Here is a 19,106-nt window from a genome sequence, read left to right as displayed (position 1 = left end):
AGAAAAAAGCTTAAAGGAGATAAGTCTCTCCTTTTAAAAATACTCGACCTTTGGAAAAGCCCTTTGTACTGCAATTAATCGAGCCCTAAATTTTACCGCCTCGATAACCAGTGCAACACTTATGAACTGCCAAATAGTGTTCAGCAGATGTTTGACTAATATACATAGGCATACTCGGGAGTGAGGTATTTCAGTAGCAATTGTCGAGATTCTATGCCAAGGGCGGATCACGGTGACTCCATTGCTGTCGTGAAGTTCAGACGTGTAGCATGCTATCGCCACCAGTAGTCGTGGATCAGACGCATCGGGATAACGCAAGCACTGAGTCGACGAATCCTAGTCTGCATAGAACGGAATGTTGGTTGTATATTGAAATGAGCAAAGTATTTCATTGATCTCATCGTTGACATGGAGAGAATACAAAACACTGAACTTGCATTAATTTGTAGCAAAGATCTGTGCTGTTATTATACCTTTCTGCTGCATTGAAACGATCTACAGCAGAATAGGTTTAAAACTAATAAAAGACAAGTCTACTGATAGAACAAAAACCTGTAAAAGAGGTGACTTACTTGTGTGGCATTTATTTATGTATTTCCCAGCGGATTACACCATTTTACAATATATATATATATATATATATATATATATATATATATATAAATATATATATATATATATATATATATATATATATATATATATATACAATATGTGAACAGATGGCATTATACAATGATTAGAAGTTCAGGCAAGCAAAATAGGTAATTGACTAAATAATACCTGAGAAATGGATTAATGGTAATTACTAGATAGTGACTAGATGTAAAAGAGACAGGTACAGTTGTTGAAAAATCACAGTAATATTGTGATACTGAACTACACTAGGGTACAAAAATAAGTAGGTAGCTATAATACGTTATAATTAAATATATAAATAGATTTGGTAAGATCATGCACAACAGTAATGAAGCGATTTATCTGAAGTAATGCTACAAGTTACATACAAATAAATAGATTGCTACTTGAAATTAATAAATAGATTCCAAAACTAGATTACACAATACGTTGCAACAAAACTAATGAATAAGAAATAATGATAATAACAACCACAACAATAATAATAATAATAATAATTACAATAATAGTACTAATAACAATAATAATAACAATAAATTAACACTGCAAGTTACAACAACAAAAAATTTACAACTATGCTGGGGTGTGGTTTCTCAAGTGAGCAAGGAGACCTTCTTCTTGAACGGGAGGGGCTTCTAAAAGAAGAAGTCCAGTTGAGCAGCCGGCGTGCTACCAGCCTTGAGGAGACGGAAAATTCCGCTGTTGTAAGAATAGTAGGCTGGGAGAAAGCGTCTGCTGAAGATAGTCTTGGAGCGAGTGCCTCTGGGCGTGGTAATGTCAATACCGCTCAGGATGTTGGGACAGTCGATGAGCTCGTTTACCAGCTTGTAGAGCAGAATGATGTCGGCATGATGACGTCGGAGTGATAGAGGTAGAAGAGCGAAGGACTTCTCCACATCGTCAACCGGGGTGGTGCGGTAGGTAAACCCAAGTCTCGGTTCAAGCATCCGTATGAAGCGGCTTTGAATGTCCTCCAATTGGTTGACATGGTTCTTCTCGAAGGGAGACCAGACGATAGACCCATACTCCAGCAGCGGGCGTATCAGGGACTTGTAGAGCGTGATCAAGGTGAAAGGCGAGTTGAAGTTCCTAGTCGATCTGAATTTGAACCCGACCAGAGAACTTGCTTTGGCTGTAATGTGGACAATACGCTCTTGAGAGTTGAGCGAAGGGGTCATTGTCACTCCGAGATCGCGTACTTTGTCCACTCTCTTCAGTGTAGATCCATTGAGGACATAATCGTGTCGGACTGGAGCTGCACCACGTTTGTAGGAGATGACAACGCATTTCAAGACGTTTAGCTCCATGAAGTTCTCTTTGCACCAGGCATCGATGTTAGTCAGAGAAAGTTGGAGGCGCTCAAAATCAGGAGCCAACGACACCGAGCCAAACACCTTGATATCATCGGCAAACATGAGATATTTGGTAAGGATGACGTTGCCAATGTCATTCATGAACAGATTAAATAGCAAGGGACCAAGGTGGGACCCTTGCGGGACTCCAGATAGGACACTGAATGGCGCAGAAAGGCACCCGTCATATTTGACTTCAAGGGTTCTGTCTGTGAAGTAGCTGTTTAATCACTCAAGCAGGGGGCTCCCCCACACCATATCCGGCAAACTTGGCTACAAGCATGTTATGATTGACCTTATCGAAGGCCTTAGATAGATCAAGGTAGACGCAGTCTACTTGGTGAGCATTGCCAAAAGCAGCCATGACGTATTCTTGAAATTCCATCAGGTTAGTTACTGTTGAACGTGAGCGCAGGAAGCCATGTTGAGAGGAAGAGATACACTTCCGCAGATGAAATAGAGGTAGTCCAGAATAATGCTCTCGTACACCTTGGCAACAGCAGAGAGAATGACAATGGGCCGATAGTTTTTGACGTTTGAGCGATCGCCAGATTTGAAAATGGGAACGACAAAGCCACGCTTGAGGGCCGATGGGAAGATTCCAAGTGAGAGCAGGGAGGAAAACCAGATAGCCAGATGAGGAGCCAAAACAGGGGCACAGTATTTCTGAACTTGGTTCTTCGTGAAAACAGAGAAAAATAGTTTGAGAACAATTCGCACTTTACAGCTTCACTCTCAGCCTCTCCTGCATCAAATGATAGTTTGGCAGCAGGGGAGGGGCTGCTCTTAAGTCCGTTGACGTGAGACCAAAAGGATGTTATGTTATGAGGAATACTGTCTTCAATTCTTTTTAGATAGTCTCGATGATACTTGGTGGCCAAACACTTGCACTGGCTTCACAGATTGCGAAAACGTTCACGATGATGAAGATTCCCTGAGGTTTTAAGAAGTCGATGGGCGGTCTCCTTCCTTAAGACAAGCCATTTTAGTTCCGCGGTAAACCAGGCAGGAAAGGCTGAGGTTTGAAGCTTTTTTTGTGGGTGTATTTTGAGATATGATAGAGCCAAGGTGGTCGCAGAACTCTGAGAAGGCCGATCAGGTAGAGATGAAGGAGAAGGATATTTAACACTCTGCAGAGTACGAAATATAGCGTCCAAGTTGCATTTTACAATCCTGACGTTGCTCGAGGCTGAGAGTTTCTGCTGCAGGATTGAGCAGGAGAGCGCGGGGTGATGAGTATCTTCGGCAACAAGAAGGTCGTCAGCGCGGATAACTGCAGTCGTAGGAGTAGAGGAAAATATGAGGTCCAGGTAGACGCCTCTGCGATTGCGGATTTTGTTGATTTGGGAAATACTGTGAGTAGAAGCTAAGTTACATAAGTAGCTGGAAGAGGAATCTCCTTCAAAAGAATCAAGTTCACCCCAGTCCGTTTCGGGTTTGTTAAATTCGCCGAAGAGAAGCACGTCATCCACGAAATTTGAAGAGGAGAAGATATCCTCCACCACGTCACAGAAGTCAGCGTAGACGATGGCAGGCTGGTTGGGGGGGATATAGACCGAGTCCAGCAAGATGTGACAGGATCCAGAAGTACAGGTAACAAAAACGCATTCCGAGGAGCAGACATGCATGGGGACAAGTTTGCCTGCTAGGTGATCACGTACTGCTATGAGAGTACCACCACCGCTGATCTTATTGCTCGTGGTTAAAGATCTATCACATCTGAATAAGTTGAAACCAGTAAGGCCAAATTCTGAGGAGTTCATGTCAGGTAAGAGATTCGTTTCAACCAGAGCGATAATATCGTAGGAGGAAGTTGTAGCACTGATTGAGAGTTCAGAAATTTTGCTTCTTAAGCCATTTACGTTTTGAAAATAACAGTTGAGGTGATGCGGTGCGCCGTTAGGTATTATTCGTTTTTTGAGTTTTTAACAATCTGGGGGATGTTGTTTAGGAACCTTATTGTAAGATCCTTTTCGCCACTGGTGGTGCGCTGCTTTAATTCGGCTTTGAGGTTATGAAGGTGAGCGGCTTCGCGGGGAGTTCTGTCTCTGGAGAGCTTGACTGAAGAAAATCGTGGATTCAATTGGGTCTCAGATCCGGCAAAATTCTTCATTGCAGTGGCTACATCAGATTTGCTGCCAAGCACAACTTTGAGAGGCCGAGGTAGATCAGGTTTTTTACCGCCAACTCGAAAAGTTTTGATTCCATTGTTTGAGAAATTAGGAATAAGGGGTGAAAAAATAGAAATGGCCAAGTCCAGATCATGTTTTTATGGCAGTAATGTAAACTTTTACTTTAAACTTTCAACCTGAAAGTTTAAAGTAAAAGATAATGGAAAAACCCTCACCAAATCCCTTCATAAAAATCAGTGTTACTTGTATAGAATTGAAGCTTCATACATAATTTCCAGTCTACAGGTCTATGTTTTCGAGATATCGCAAGACAGATCGGCAGAAATTAAGTTTTGTCAGCCTTTCAAGTAATAAACTAATATATTTTCTAAAATCATAGTTTACATTTTTAACAGCCTATACATTTGAATGTTCCAGCTCCAGTTCACCTTTTATCGCAGCGTCTGGTATCTGACCTCAGATTTGACATCTGGAGTCATGTTTGTTTATAGAGATCCAAAGAAAGTCGGCGACAAAGAACGAACCTTTACATCGTTACATCAGAGACGCCTATAAATAAATGAAGTGACTTCAGATTCCAGGAATCAAGTGTGAGACAGCGTCAGATACCAGACGCTCCAATAAAAGAAAGATGAATTGGAGCTAAACTAAACATTCAAATTGAATCGACCCTTCCTACCATAGCTACTTTATATGTAAAAACTCCTCTACATTGGTGTCTCAATTTTAAATATATTTTCTTGGGGAGGCCCCCTAATCCCTACTTGTGTTAGGGGGGTTGGGCGGGGGAAGTGATCAACACTCTCCAGACCCTACACCCGGGTTTGACATCCCCAAAATAGCACCCATAATTCGAGCCTGCAATAATAAGCCATGAGGCAGTCGTGTACCAAATTTCAACTTTATGAAATGTCGTAAAGTGGTAGATCTAGAAGTGAGTGTAGGAGTAAGGATGTGCTTTTTACATATGCACAATTTAAATTGTATTTCCCATCTAGAAAGTTATAAAAAATACATTATTTTCTTCTTCTGTATGATTTGTAATAAAATGACTTTATTCGTACACTGTATAAATATGTAGCCTAATGATTTCAGAACTCAGAAAGTCTTTAGCTGCTAGGTGTAGGACTATACCAGAAATTAGAAAGTCCTTAGCTGCTAGGTTTCAAGGTGTAGGACTATACCAGAACTCAGAAAGTCCTTAGTTACAAGGTGTAGGATTATGCCAGAACACAGAAAGTGCTCAGCTGCTAGGTGGAGGACTATACCAGACCTCAGAAAGTCCTTAGTTGCTAGGTGTAGGACTATACCAGACCTCAGAAAGTCCTTAGTTGCTAGATGTAAGACTATACCAGACCTCAGAAAGTCCTTAGTTGCTAGGTGTAAGACTATACCAGTCCTCAGAAAGTCCTTAGTTGCTAGGTGTAGGACTGTGCCAAGGCTATGAGCTCTGTTCTGCAGTAGAGGAGCGAGCTGGGGCAGGATGAGCGTGACAGCTCCTGCACTCTGCGGTTACACAACAGTGCACCATTACTGCAGCTTATCATCTTGTATCAGCTGTTCCCGCGCTCCTCTCGGTCAAAGGCTTTTTATTACGCTATTAACAATAATTACTTCATGTCATATCTTTGGGTTTCATAATAAATATATGCATACAGTTCATTATGCCTAAAAGCTATAATATAAAAACCTCATTTGAAAGGTCTTGATAAAAGAGGTTGTAAGGGTTTTAAATTTGGTTTAGTTTAAGATTAAGGTTGTGACATATTATGAGCAAGGGTTGCTGTGAGAGGATTTAATAATAGGTTAGATTGGCAGTACAAATACCCTCAAATGAACCAACACATATTTTATTTTTGACAACATCTCATTAAATTGATAAAAAATTTTAATTAACAATAGATTGCGTCAACCGACATATTAAGCACAAATTTTAATACCTTAATTCTTTGAAGACATATTTAATATTAAATTACTCATTACAATTTATTTTAAATTTAATTCATTATAACATTTACTAGTAATTTTGTAGTGTTGCAATAATTATGAGTTCATGGACCAACGTGAGAAACTTTCTTTTAAATAGCTAAACATTTATATGAATTTACATCTTCGAAATTGTGAACATTTAAATAGATATGGAATTGAAAATGATTAATGAACCCTAAAATATACTAAGTTCTTAAAATTACTTACATTTTATTCCACTTCACACTTATTACGCCTAGAGATATTTTTCCGCACACGAACACCAACACTAGCACTCCCGAACCTCGCTTTTCGACTTCCCGTCCTCGACCTTTTTTGTTCTTCAGTTTTTGATGTTGTTCTCCCGCCAGCTCTCCAATGGCCACGCCTATGCCAAATCTCTCCATCATAATTGGTGAGTACCAATTTTTCATATCAGCATGGCTGCCCCTTACATCGTCGCACGGTTTTTTTTATATATAAGCATTTCCGCTGCTTAAGCAAGCATTTCCTGTTTGTTCACCATCGGTGTCTGGGCGGATGTGCGTATCCACTTACATCCGGAGGATGTTTGTCTCGCATTGTAATACAAGACTTCCTTTCCAGCAACTATCTGTACATTGATTCTATGAATTTTATTTTACTAATAATTACGTATGTCTTACAAGGTACAGTGGAAGCTAGACTTTTCTATCTCAACCCTGTACAAGATGGCAGCTCATTGAAAATGATTAAATTATAGCATGCGTGGATCCTGCTCAGCCTGTTGTGGACAAAGATAGAAAATGTCCTCAGGACACCCCTCTAGAAAAGAAAATCGACCATTTCCCCAAAATGGGCTTTTGGGGGGGGGGGGTGGCAGTTTAAATGTTTTTAATGTACAGTTACAGTAGCACTCTAGTATTTACAATAGTACTTTTAACTCACATTCTATACATACTCGTATATAGACTTGTCGGGTTGACGTTACATGTTCTCTATTTCACCATTAAAGTAAGCTATGACACAGTATAAATATAATGAGGGTAATTAACAGGATATTCTTCAGTTCACATGTATATTCCAGGACTTTACTAGATTGTACATGTTTTCATAGACTACATAGTCTACGATGTTCTCATTTAATGTTCGCGATTATCATGTTTGGATTTATTAAATTAAAGGTCGGACTCCTTTTTTTATCTTATTCTGTCCGTTGTCATGGGCCTGTGCGAGGATCTTATCAAACAGATTAAGGGAAAATTCGAAATAGTACAAGATTGACCCAACTGATAAAAAGTGCAACGGTCACTTACAGGATTTGAACCTCAGATCCAAAGTCTGATGCCTTAGACTGTTGGACCACCGCTGTTTTATATTATAAAACAAAATGCGTTGATCATTATGCAGATTTATAAACTTGAGCTATTGAACTTATTAAAAAATGGAATTTAAGAAAGGACGTTTTATATAATATACAAATATAAATTAATACGTGTCGAATGTTGATGAACACTAGTTAGGATTGGGAAATATTAGATTGCTTGTATACAAATGATCCTTTTCTACAGAGACAGCTGGAGTACGAAATGTGAAGTCCAGGTTACAAACACGGTTTCTAATGGAATTAAATAGGAAATATAAACATTGGAAGGACGTAATAAATATATGAACAAGGCTGTGTCGAATCATGTAGCGCAGTTGAAGGTCAAACCACGAGTTGAAGGTCAAACCACGAGTTGAAGGTCATCCCATGTGAGACGGAGCTATCGTTGTAATTGAAACAAAAATTGTCATAAACGGGCAATAAATTTGGTCACACGTGATGTCAAACCGGTTTTCAAGTGACATAGATTAACAGCCGTTCACATGTTGAATAATAGCCTCTGAACTCGTGATGTTATGATGTTATGTGACACAGTGCATACGGCTTTATTAGACGATTGTTGGAATTTGACACCGAGGAAGGAGGCTATGAAACCGATGTGGTTTCTGCGTCACTCGTACTTTATTTCTTTATTTCCAACGGACATCATCCAATTTACAACGTGTACATAATATGGCAGACTTAAAAGATAAACAAAAATAAACATCTGCATAAACACAATAATAAATAATCAAGGTATGACACCACAGTAAGGATAAATATGGCTTATATAGATATATAACAACAAACTAGCTACGTAGGGAATACATAATAAAGCTATAAAAAAGTTAACAATACAAGAAACAAATACATGAAGCAAATAACAGAAAAAAACAACAAGAGAATCGTAATACCGACAGCAATAGAAATAACATGCATAACAATAACAGACTAATAATGTCAACAACTATCCAACCTGCATAAGAGAACAATATCAATCTCAAGAATCATTGACAAAATGAAAAAAGCAATAACAAACAAGCAATAACACAATATTGTTATCAAAAAGAAATAAGACTTCAGCCATTAAGGGCTCTTTCTGTGCAGTTTGCAAGCAGCGGAAGTAATGAGTTTGCAGGTAAGCATGAGACTAAGTAATCTAGTTCAGAAACACATTGTCGAAATCAACGAGGGGTTTATTCAACTCGTTGTCAACGACTTGGTCATCTCTAAAAGAGTTCGTAATAATTGTCATAAAAAATATGTAATAGGTAGAGCCAACTATATGTAAGTAAGTTAGCTAATAGTGTCATTTTGTGGTAATGTCATCATGAGTTCATAAATGGACTACATTAATATTCATTGCAGCCTTCTTTTAATTAGTAGATATTCATTGCTGGGTTTCATTTTACTTGAGGTACACACGAATTCTCTGTTTATTATGGTGAGTATATTTTGAAACAATTCCTTTAAAAAAATAATTATTCTTGTTTGCGATGATTATTTAATTATTTTTTTAATCGTATGGTCTCTAGCCTATACATGAGAACGTGGTATTTTAGCCCCTAAATTTCTGTTCCTGTAAATGGAAAGACGTTGCCGAATGTGCTCTGCCTGCCAATGAAAAGACATTTTATGGTTGTTCTCGGCCTGCTAATAGAAAGACGTTACTGGTTGTTCTCTATCCGCCAATGAAAAGACACTGCCGGTGGTCCTCTGTCTGCTAATGGAAAGACATTGCTGGTTGTTCCCTGCCTACTAATGGAAAGACATTGCTGGTTGTTCTCTGCCTGACGATAGAAAGACATTGTGTTGTTCTCGGCCTGCTAATAGAAAGACGTTACAGGTTGTTCTCTATCCGCCAATGAAAAGACACTGCCGGTGGTCCTCTGTCTGCTAATGGAAAGACATTGCTGGTTGTTCCCTGCCTACTAATGGAAAGACATTGCTGGTTGTTCTCTGCCTGACGATAGAAAGACATTGTGTTGTTCTCGGCCTGCTAATAGAAAGACGTTACAGGTTGTTCTCTATCCGCCAATGAAAAGACACTGCCGGTGGTCCTCTGTCTGCTAATGGAAAGACATTTTATGGTTGTTCTCTGTCTGCTAATGGAAAAACATTGCTGGTTGTTCCCTGCCTACTAATGGAAAGACATTGCTGGTTGTTCTCTGCCTGACGATAGAAAGACATTGTGTTGTTCTCGGCCTGCTAATAGAAAGACGTTACAGGTTGTTCTCTATCCGCCAATGAAAAGACACTGCCGGTGGTCCTCTGTCTGCTAATGGAAAGACATTGCTGGTTGTTCCCTGCCTACTAATGGAAAGACATTGCTGGTTGTTCTCTGCCTGACGATAGAAAGACATTGTGTTGTTCTCGGCCTGCTAATAGAAAGACGTTACAGGTTGTTCTCTATCCGCCAATGAAAAGACACTGCCGGTGGTCCTCTGTCTGCTAATGGAAAGACATTTTATGGTTGTTCTCTGTCTGCTAATGGAAAAACATTGCTGGTTGTTCCCTGCCTACTAATGGAAAGACATTGCTGGTTGTTCTCTGCCTGACGATAGAAAGACATTGTGTTGTTCTCGGCCTGCTAATAGAAAGACGTTACAGGTTGTTCTCTATCCGCCAATGAAAAGACACTGCCGGTGGTCCTCTGTCTGCTAATGGAAAGACATTGCTGGTTGTTCCCTGCCTACTAATGGAAAGACATTGCTGGTTGTTCTCTGCCTGACGATAGAAAGACATTGTGTTGTTCTCGGCCTGCTAATAGAAAGACGTTACAGGTTGTTCTCTATCCGCCAATGAAAAGACACTGCCGGTGGTCCTCTGTCTGCTAATGGAAAGACATTTTATGGTTGTTCTCTGTCTGCTAATGGAAAAACATTGCTGGTTGTTCCCTGCCTACTAATGGAAAGACATTGCTGGTTGTTCTCTGCCTGACGATAGAAAGACATTGTGTTGTTCTCGGCCTGCTAATAGAAAGACGTTACAGGTTGTTCTCTATCCGCCAATGAAAAGACACTGCCGGTGGTCCTCTGTCTGCTAATGGAAAGACATTGCTGGTTGTTCCCTGCCTACTAATGGAAAGACATTGCTGGTTGTTCTCTGCCTGACGATAGAAAGACATTGTGTTGTTCTCGGCCTGCTAATAGAAAGACATTACAGGTTGTTCTCTATCCGCCAATGAAAAGACACTGCCGGTGGTCCTCTGTCTTCTAATGGAAAGACATTGCCGGATGTTCTTTGCCTGCAAGTGATGAATGCTCGGGTCAACAGAAGGGCAAATGCAGGAAGCACACCCGCGCCTCCGCACAAGCACGATTCCCGCCCATTGCAGCTCAGCTGATTTGAATAATCGAAAGTTAGATTGGAAAAGTGAACCTAGCTGATATGTAGCAGTGACTGCTGAGACAATATTTAACTGACTACAAGAATGAGCATTCAAGTAGCCAGTTATCACATTGTTTATCTGAAGGGGCCTGCATCTCAACACGGCATTGTTAACAATGTCAATGAAACTTGTTGTTCTAGTACAATTATAAATCGTATACAGTCTGTTACACAATATGAGAGAGTAACTCCATTGTGCTTTCATGAAACTCTACCACATAAGTGACGGTTAATTTATAAGAAGACAAGCCAAAAACGATTATAATTACGTTTTATGCAATAAATCCTATTTCACATCCTTTCATGTGTTATAAATAAAGTAAGAAATCTAATCATATTCAGGCTGGATAAAGAAGTGATTTGCTGTTATAGTATAGCGTATTTCAATAAAATACAACTTATTTCTTTAATGCTTTTAATTAGATCACATTAAACATACTAGGCTAGACGTGCCTTGTTTGTTATACTTATAATTTTAAAAATATTTTAAGATGCAATATGCACAGTACCCACAATGATATTTTTATTCATTTTCAAGTCATAAAATCAAAAATTTAAATTCTACTAGGAAAACATATAAGTTGTGTATCTTGTGTAGTTATAAATTTCTATCAATTTGAAAATGTTTAGAAAATTGACTTCTTAGAATTTTACAATTTTATTGATGAAAGTATGATTAGCATTCAAACAATTCTTAGAACTTGAGGAACGGTTCAAGAACTTCCTTGTAATTTATTGTGACATTATCGTCAGCAAATTTATATATATATTTTTTAAGAAAAGCATTACATTGACCATCGTAGTATTATCTGCCAATAAGACCTTAATGAATGATTGATATTTGTTCTTCCATTTTTAGATTTTTTACTTCCATTGTCAAATTTGTATTTTTGTAAAAAATCATTAAGTATATATAATACATATATATATATATATATATATATATATATATATATATATATATATACAAACACACACACACACACACACACATATATATATATATATATATATATATGCTTAATGATATATACATATAAAACCTTTTGCCAATCACATTATCAATGTTCATAAACAATATAGTTTACAAAATTGTTACACCATCAAAGGTAGGCTATAAATAATATCGAAAATTCAAACGAAAACCTTATTAGATTACAGTTAAAACAGTTAAACTCCACACCAATTGGCACTTTAGACAAGATATCCAAGGGTCTTAATTTAAGAAAAATTTATTTTTCGTCTACTTATTCGCACAGGCCATGTCGTGCACCATCAGCTGAGTTTGTTTTTCTTGTTTGATTTCGTGCCTTCTTTTTCTGTCATATGTTTTGTAAATCTATATATATAAAAATGAAACTGTTCGTGTGTAACAGCATCACTCACAAACGGCTGGACGGATTCGCCTAATTTTTTTTTAATTTGTTCGTCTTGATCTGTAGAAGGTTATAGGATACTTTTTATCCCTTTCCCGATTCAGGATTCCGCCCCACTGGTTACAGAAATACCCGTAAGAAATGCATTGCAGCAAACATATGTTATTAAGTGAAAGAGTCTTTTCAAATTTTTAATCAGCTGTTCTTTGTAAACATATATAATGCGACAAAAAATATATTTATATATAAATTTCTTTACACTTATAGTTTTAAAGCATAGAGTAAGCTTAAGAGAAACGACAAATTTTGTTTAAACTGTTTCTGCAATCATAATATATAAAAATGAATGTTTGTGTGTTTGTCCTTTATAGACTCAGAAACTATTGGACCGATCACTATGAAAATTTGTATTTTTCTATGTAGAAGGTTTATACGCAATGCCCATTGATGTAACTAACCACCAGGCTGTACTGCAAGATATAAAAGTTATCAAAGCGCCTGCACATTATAAACTGCAATTACAACACAGTAGTTACGTATATTAAAATATCCAAACACTATTTGAAGGCAAAGAAATATACGGGCAAAGCTTAAGAGACGCGTGCGAAGCCGCGGGAAACAGCTAGTAGTTATACAATTTATATTTATCTGAAGCAGTGTATTTAGATACACGAAAATTCATAAATGTTTTGAACCATTATACCGTGTTTATTTGTTAAAGAGAATAACCTGTTTCTGTGAATGTATTTATGTATTCTCATAGTTTTACTGGAACATTCGTACAGGCTGCTTGCTCATATCCATAGTTTCAATTTTCTTTCAGAATTCTGTTCTACATCGTTATTTTTATTCTCTTATTTACTATTTAACCAATGGCGGTTTGTTACAACATATGAAAGATTTCGGTTTCCGTAAAGAAAAAGAGAAATTATTCATATAGTGATATACTTTAAAAAAATAAACTTTATATGAAGAAATAAAAAAGTCACACATTTAATTAATTTTGTATGACCTGTTTTGCTGTAAACGTTACTTTTATTGGTTATATTTAGAATATTAGTTGCCCCCGTTAAAAACACAATCGATCTGAACTAGTGAAGTAAAGTAAAGATGTCTTATTTTACCAGGGGAAGTTAGGGCTAAGAAGCCCTCTCTAACACTCAACCTGGGGACCAACGGCTGAAACTTTCGAACCACCACCAATGGCCGGGCAGGCGAGATGCTTGCAAGGACATGATCGCTTAGCGGTCACCCATCCAAGCAGCAGCCACGCTCGACGTTGCTTGATCTTGTTATCTTGCGATAACCGTTGTACCCGCTACACTGCGCCTTTGGCAACTAGGTGGATGGAGACAAACCTCAGCGACCTCACAGTTTTCGAGTGAGGTAGGGAAAGGTGTGACGTGACAGGTCGTGCCGCGGAGTGTCGAGCCACAGGTTCATGTACTGATACAGTAACAACTGGCAAGTCAGTTAAGGCCATATCGTGTCTTTATATAACCCACTACGAGACTCTCCTTAAACCAATTAAATGTATCGGATCGCGTACCCATCCGTAACTGCAGTTTGTTAACGATCCAGCAGGATATTCTCACAATAAAGCAAACCCTGAACATGAACACACGTCACTATCCGTGTGCTTGGGATATGTACAGTTTGGTTAGGATATCAAGCCTTAGCAGTAAAATGTATACATGTCAGTTATTCGAAGATTATAGCTCTGTGTGGGAACTTAAATGTTTTGAACTCGTTTTTCGAGTTCAATATGGCAAATCCATTTTAGTAAAATTTGTGTACTTTAGGTCCTTTAGGTATGTTCCAAATGCAGAATAAATAGAAATATTTTATAATTCCATAAGGGATTGAAATCATTTGAAGTAGAATTTAAATGCATGTTATTGTTATGAAGTCCAAAGAAAAGCTGTACAAGCGAGGTTTACAACATATTTTACATTATATATTATTAAATATATTATATTGTATACGAATAAACGTTCACAAAAGGGTGTCACAAACTTCTGTGTGTGATAGTATTTATCATTTCAAACACAAAATTTCAAATAACATTGAATTTTTCTAAGTTATTTAATAGAGCGTTTACTTAATTACATTTAACTTACAATTTGTAATTTCCTTGTCACCCATTAAAAAAAGTATTTCTAACTGAAACTTCAAATACGGGTTAGGAATAACTACATACTTTAAAATTAGCATTTTTATTTTGAGTAGTATTTTTCAGGTTTAGGTTTAAAATGTATTATTTTACTCGCCTATAATACCTCGTGAAGAAATAACAATTTGTGTTGTTTTTCATGTTATCAGAAAAGCTACCTTATATTATAAGGCAATGAACAAATAATCGCAGCGGGAGAGTCGATACATTACGAAGTGGACAGCTGTGTTATTGAGTGCACCAGCCCGGTATCTCTAATTTATTTAAACACAAAGTCCGATATGTTAGACCAAAACAACATTATTTATTATTTATTTATAAAATATATTTTATTATTTAATAAAATAAATTAGTGTTACAATGTTTTTACATCGTTACATTGTTTGGCTCTTAAATTTAAATTCATTATAATCACGTTTTAATTTTAAATTGTATACTTGATGTCAAAGGATATATAGGTAACATAAACTCAGTTTATTTATAGATCAGGCGAGTACAAAGTACGTGTAAAACGTAAAAGTTCATTTTGGTTTTCAGAAAAAAAAAACATATTTTATACTATTTTGAAGATGACATACCGCGTCTATCCAGAATGTTACTCCTAAAGTGCTGAAACCTCCATAAGAAAATCCTAGTTTACCCAAATATGCAGTGTGAGTTCATAGTATGGATACAATCTGTTTAGTTTATGACGGACTAGCGGGCCCGGCGCGCTTTGCTGCGCATTTCAATAATTTTTTTGCAAAAGTTGCCCGCGGCTTCGCACGCAATTTCCCGTTGAAAACAGTACACTATATTCACTTATTCTTTTTCTATCACATTCTAAACATTGCTGAGATAATTGATAGTCGTTCCATCGTGAGCCTCTTGGGCGTATTATGAAGGTATGTACCATATTCCTGCCTCTATCTAGCTGTTACCCACGGCTTCGCACGCAAATCTTAAGAACCGAAGTCCTTATATTACTTAGTAAATTTTTTTTTTTACTATAATAAATTTTAGATTAAATTAGTTATATCTCCGATGCCACGATTGAGCTTGCTTTGTTGTCTCGATCGAGAGAATATGTACACACGGAGTTTTGAGAACCATACTTCTGTCAAAAAAAAACAACTAAGGTTGATTTTATAACATTCTTTATATTTGTAGCCAACGTAAGATAGTAATTATGATATCTGCATTACTCTTCTGATCAAGCATGAGCATGGTTTATATTAAATAAATATTGCAGTTAAAGGTGAATTTTTACGTCAAATTTGAATTGTATTATCTGGATAGTAAAGTCTATGTTTAACAGTGATTGCAAAAACAGTTTAAACAAAATTTGTCGTTTCTCTTAAGCTTACTCTATGCTTTAAAACTATAAGTGTAATATATGTTTACAAAGAACAGCTGATTAAAAATTTGAAAAGACGTTAACATATGTTTGCTGCAATGCATTTCTTATGGGTATTTCTGTAACCAGTGGGGCGGAATCCTGAATCGGGAAAGGGATGGGCATAGCTTATAAACCTTCTCCGTGGAAAAATACATATACGTACAAATTTTCATCATGATCGGTCCAATAGTTCACGATTCCATAAAGGACAAACATACAAACATTCATTTTTATATATATAGATAAAGCTGGAGAGATGGAACTCAGGACACCTTTCTACGAAATAGAAGTGAACTTTTTAGTCACTGATACAACTTTGCCCATTTACCTAAAATGGGTCTTTACATTTAAACATTTTGAGCCGCCTTCTCTCCAAATCCTATTTTTGGTTCATAGGCAAAGTTGTAACAATGACAAGAAACTCTATTTCCTAGAAAGGTGTCCCGAGTTCCATCCCTATATCTGTATCCATCAAAAACTGAATAGAGTGTTACCCGTACTTAAAACTCACACTGTATAGTGTTACGTTATTTTGCAATACATTTTGTTGCAAGGAGTGAACGCTTTCTTATTAAGAATTATTGTGCCCAATCTCAGAGACCACTGGCCCGAAGGAGATTATATCAGTCTAGAACATCGAGACAGTAGAAGGTCGATGGCACTGATAAAAAGTGTATCGGTCACAGACAGGATTTGAACCTGCGCTAACTCCATCTCAGATCCACCGTCGGCTCTCCTAATTTTGCAAATTTACCTGAGTAACGTTCGATATTTATGTGAAAATATTGGATGGATGGTTTTTTCCTTTTCTTCTTAGTATTTTCTTATTTATTTCGAATATTCCACCAGCAAACAGTGGTTGATCCCCAGATTAAGTGCCGGAGAGGGCTTCTCAACCCTAACTCGCCTGGCGAGATAAGACATCCTTTAATTAACTCATTTACCTTACCTTTTATGGATAGTTCCATATGGCTTTATGGATCTTCCCAGATTATCCGTTGTTAAAATGGCAAAACTCTAACTCAGAGATAGTCAGGTTCGATTCCCGGGGACGTGAAAAGAATTCGGAAATACGTTTAGGCTGTTTTACAAAAAAAAAAAAAAATAAAAAAAAATAAATAAAACATTAATACAATCACTTACAATTCTTTTATCATAGAGGGAACACCCTCAAAAGGGGATGAAATGATTATTAGCAAAATCACAGGCAAAAGTCAATAACACTGAATGGCTAAGGGGAAAGAAGGTCCAGCCTTGACTTGGGATCAAGACTAACTAATGTAGAGATTATCAGGCTGGACTGCAGCTGACCTAATTGGCGGAAACCGGTTCAGGCGACATTCACCTCCAACTGCACAGAGCGTCTGACCTGACCAGATGTTTGTACATTCTTGCCTGGCGATGGGTATGATGCAGAGGCGTGTGTGGTCCTCTGATGAAAGATCGATTGTGAAGACTTTACACTATTATAGCCTTCGGTGCTTACAATCGATTGTGTGTTGCACAATCTACTGTCTATTGAATCATCACACCATATTGGACAACCTATCGGGACAAGTTTACAATGGTCGATCTCTACTTTTGTGTTAACTAGCATTATAATTGAGTAGAGTAACAGTTCTCGTTTCATATACATATCATTAGCCCAAATATTCAGTTGCCATTACGATATAAGAGTTTACATAAAGTACCAAGGAATAATGAAATTTTGTTCTTTTAGTAGATCATAGTGGTTGATGTACAAATTAGGAATTAGGTTAATTAGGAATTTCCTTTTTGTTTTTGTTATATGGTCTTATTTATTTATCCTGTGAACAGCATAGAAGAAACTATTTTTGTGGTAATGTCCGTTTTGAGTACACTGCACTTATTTGATAAATGATTGTACAGATTGAGTGTATGTGTTCATCCATAGTCATTCTTGGAAATTATTCATGATAGTCGGATTTAAGTTAAATTTACAATTTATGTTTGAACTGGTAGATGTGCATCCCCTTTAACACTTTTTAAGAGAATTGTTGAATTATGATGGAGATGCACAGACATTGTTTCATACTGGCCCGAGGTGTACAATCTGTGCTGCTATTGCTATAAAGAATTGTTGGATTTCAATAACACTTTTTATTACATTCCGCCGTAACTACTTCCAAGAACATTGATATAATGTTCAAAACACTCTCCATCGAAATTTTATTTACTAAATACAAGATATGAGACCTCAGAACTTATTAGATAGAAGGTTCAGGTGACTCAGAGTAAGTGTGTTCCAAATAGAACTTCGTATGTGCCACCGGATAGAAAATGCAATCCTCAAGCTGGGTATTGGCACCGTTTGAGGCAGATGGGAATAATTGTTATGATGGGAAAAGATGAATTGATGTGGGTCATCGAGTCAGTAGACTATTAACAGAAAAAGCTCTCAACACACCCACCCTTCTTCATTCTGGAGTAATTTTTGATGTCTTGATGTATTCCATATCAAGCTGGTCCGATGAACGGACTGTCATATCTCAGAAAGAGAATTTAGTAATATAAGGCTCCTCAAATACAAAAGGATGATATTGTCAAAGCTGCCATGGCTATTGTAGAAAGCCACTCTCTGTTAATGTCTCGACCCCACTTGGTATCTTCAATCGACCCCACTTGGTATCTTCAACCGACCCCACTTAGTATCTTCAACCGACCCCACTTGGTATCTTCAACCGACCCACTTGGTATCTTCAACCGACCCCACTTGGTATCTTCAACCGACCCCACTTGGTATCTTCAATCGACCCCACTTGGTATCTTCAATCGACCCCACTTGGTATCTTCAACCGACCCCACTTGGTATCTTCAACCGACCCCACTTGGTATCTTCAACCGACCCCACTTGGTATCTTCAACCGACCCCACTTGGTATCTTCAATCGACCCCACTTGGTATCATCACTTGATCCCACTCGTACCTTAACTCAAACCCACTTGCCTATTGTGGGTGTGGTGCTGGCATTGTGTGTGAGGAGTGTGAGTAAGGCAAACCGCATATATATTATTTATTTCAAAAATATTCCCATTATATATTTATAAATTCCGCAGCATTAGGTACATTATGCATCTCAGTACATCACAGAACTTGCAAGGTTTGTGTATATCCTACTGCTGCAGGGATGATGCATACCACTTGTACTTAGCAGGCAACACGACCAGTGGTGACGTTACTAGCAGGTACACATATCTCAGTACATCACAGAACTTGCAAGGTTTGTGTATATCCTACTGCTGCAGGGATGATGCATACCACTTGTACTTAGCAGGCGACACGACCCAGTGAGACGTTACTAGCAAGCAGATGCACACATATCTCAGTACATC

General features: G+C 37.6%; 1 protein-coding gene across 1 annotated transcript; it reads right to left on the bottom strand.

The window, feature by feature from the left end:
- Positions 1-1,274: 1,274 nt before the first annotated feature.
- Positions 1,275-2,093, bottom strand: LOC124365518. The gene has a single exon (XM_046821502.1). The coding sequence runs from the start codon at positions 2,091-2,093 to the stop codon at positions 1,275-1,277; it is 819 nt and encodes a 272-aa protein (XP_046677458.1).
- Positions 2,094-19,106: the final 17,013 nt, after the last annotated feature.

This window comes from Homalodisca vitripennis, chromosome 6 (assembly GCF_021130785.1).
Source record: "Homalodisca vitripennis isolate AUS2020 chromosome 6, UT_GWSS_2.1, whole genome shotgun sequence".
Classification (NCBI taxonomy): domain Eukaryota; kingdom Metazoa; phylum Arthropoda; class Insecta; order Hemiptera; family Cicadellidae; genus Homalodisca; species Homalodisca vitripennis.
Note: the sequence above shows the minus strand (reverse complement) of the source record. Positions and strands in the feature narration are given on the sequence as shown.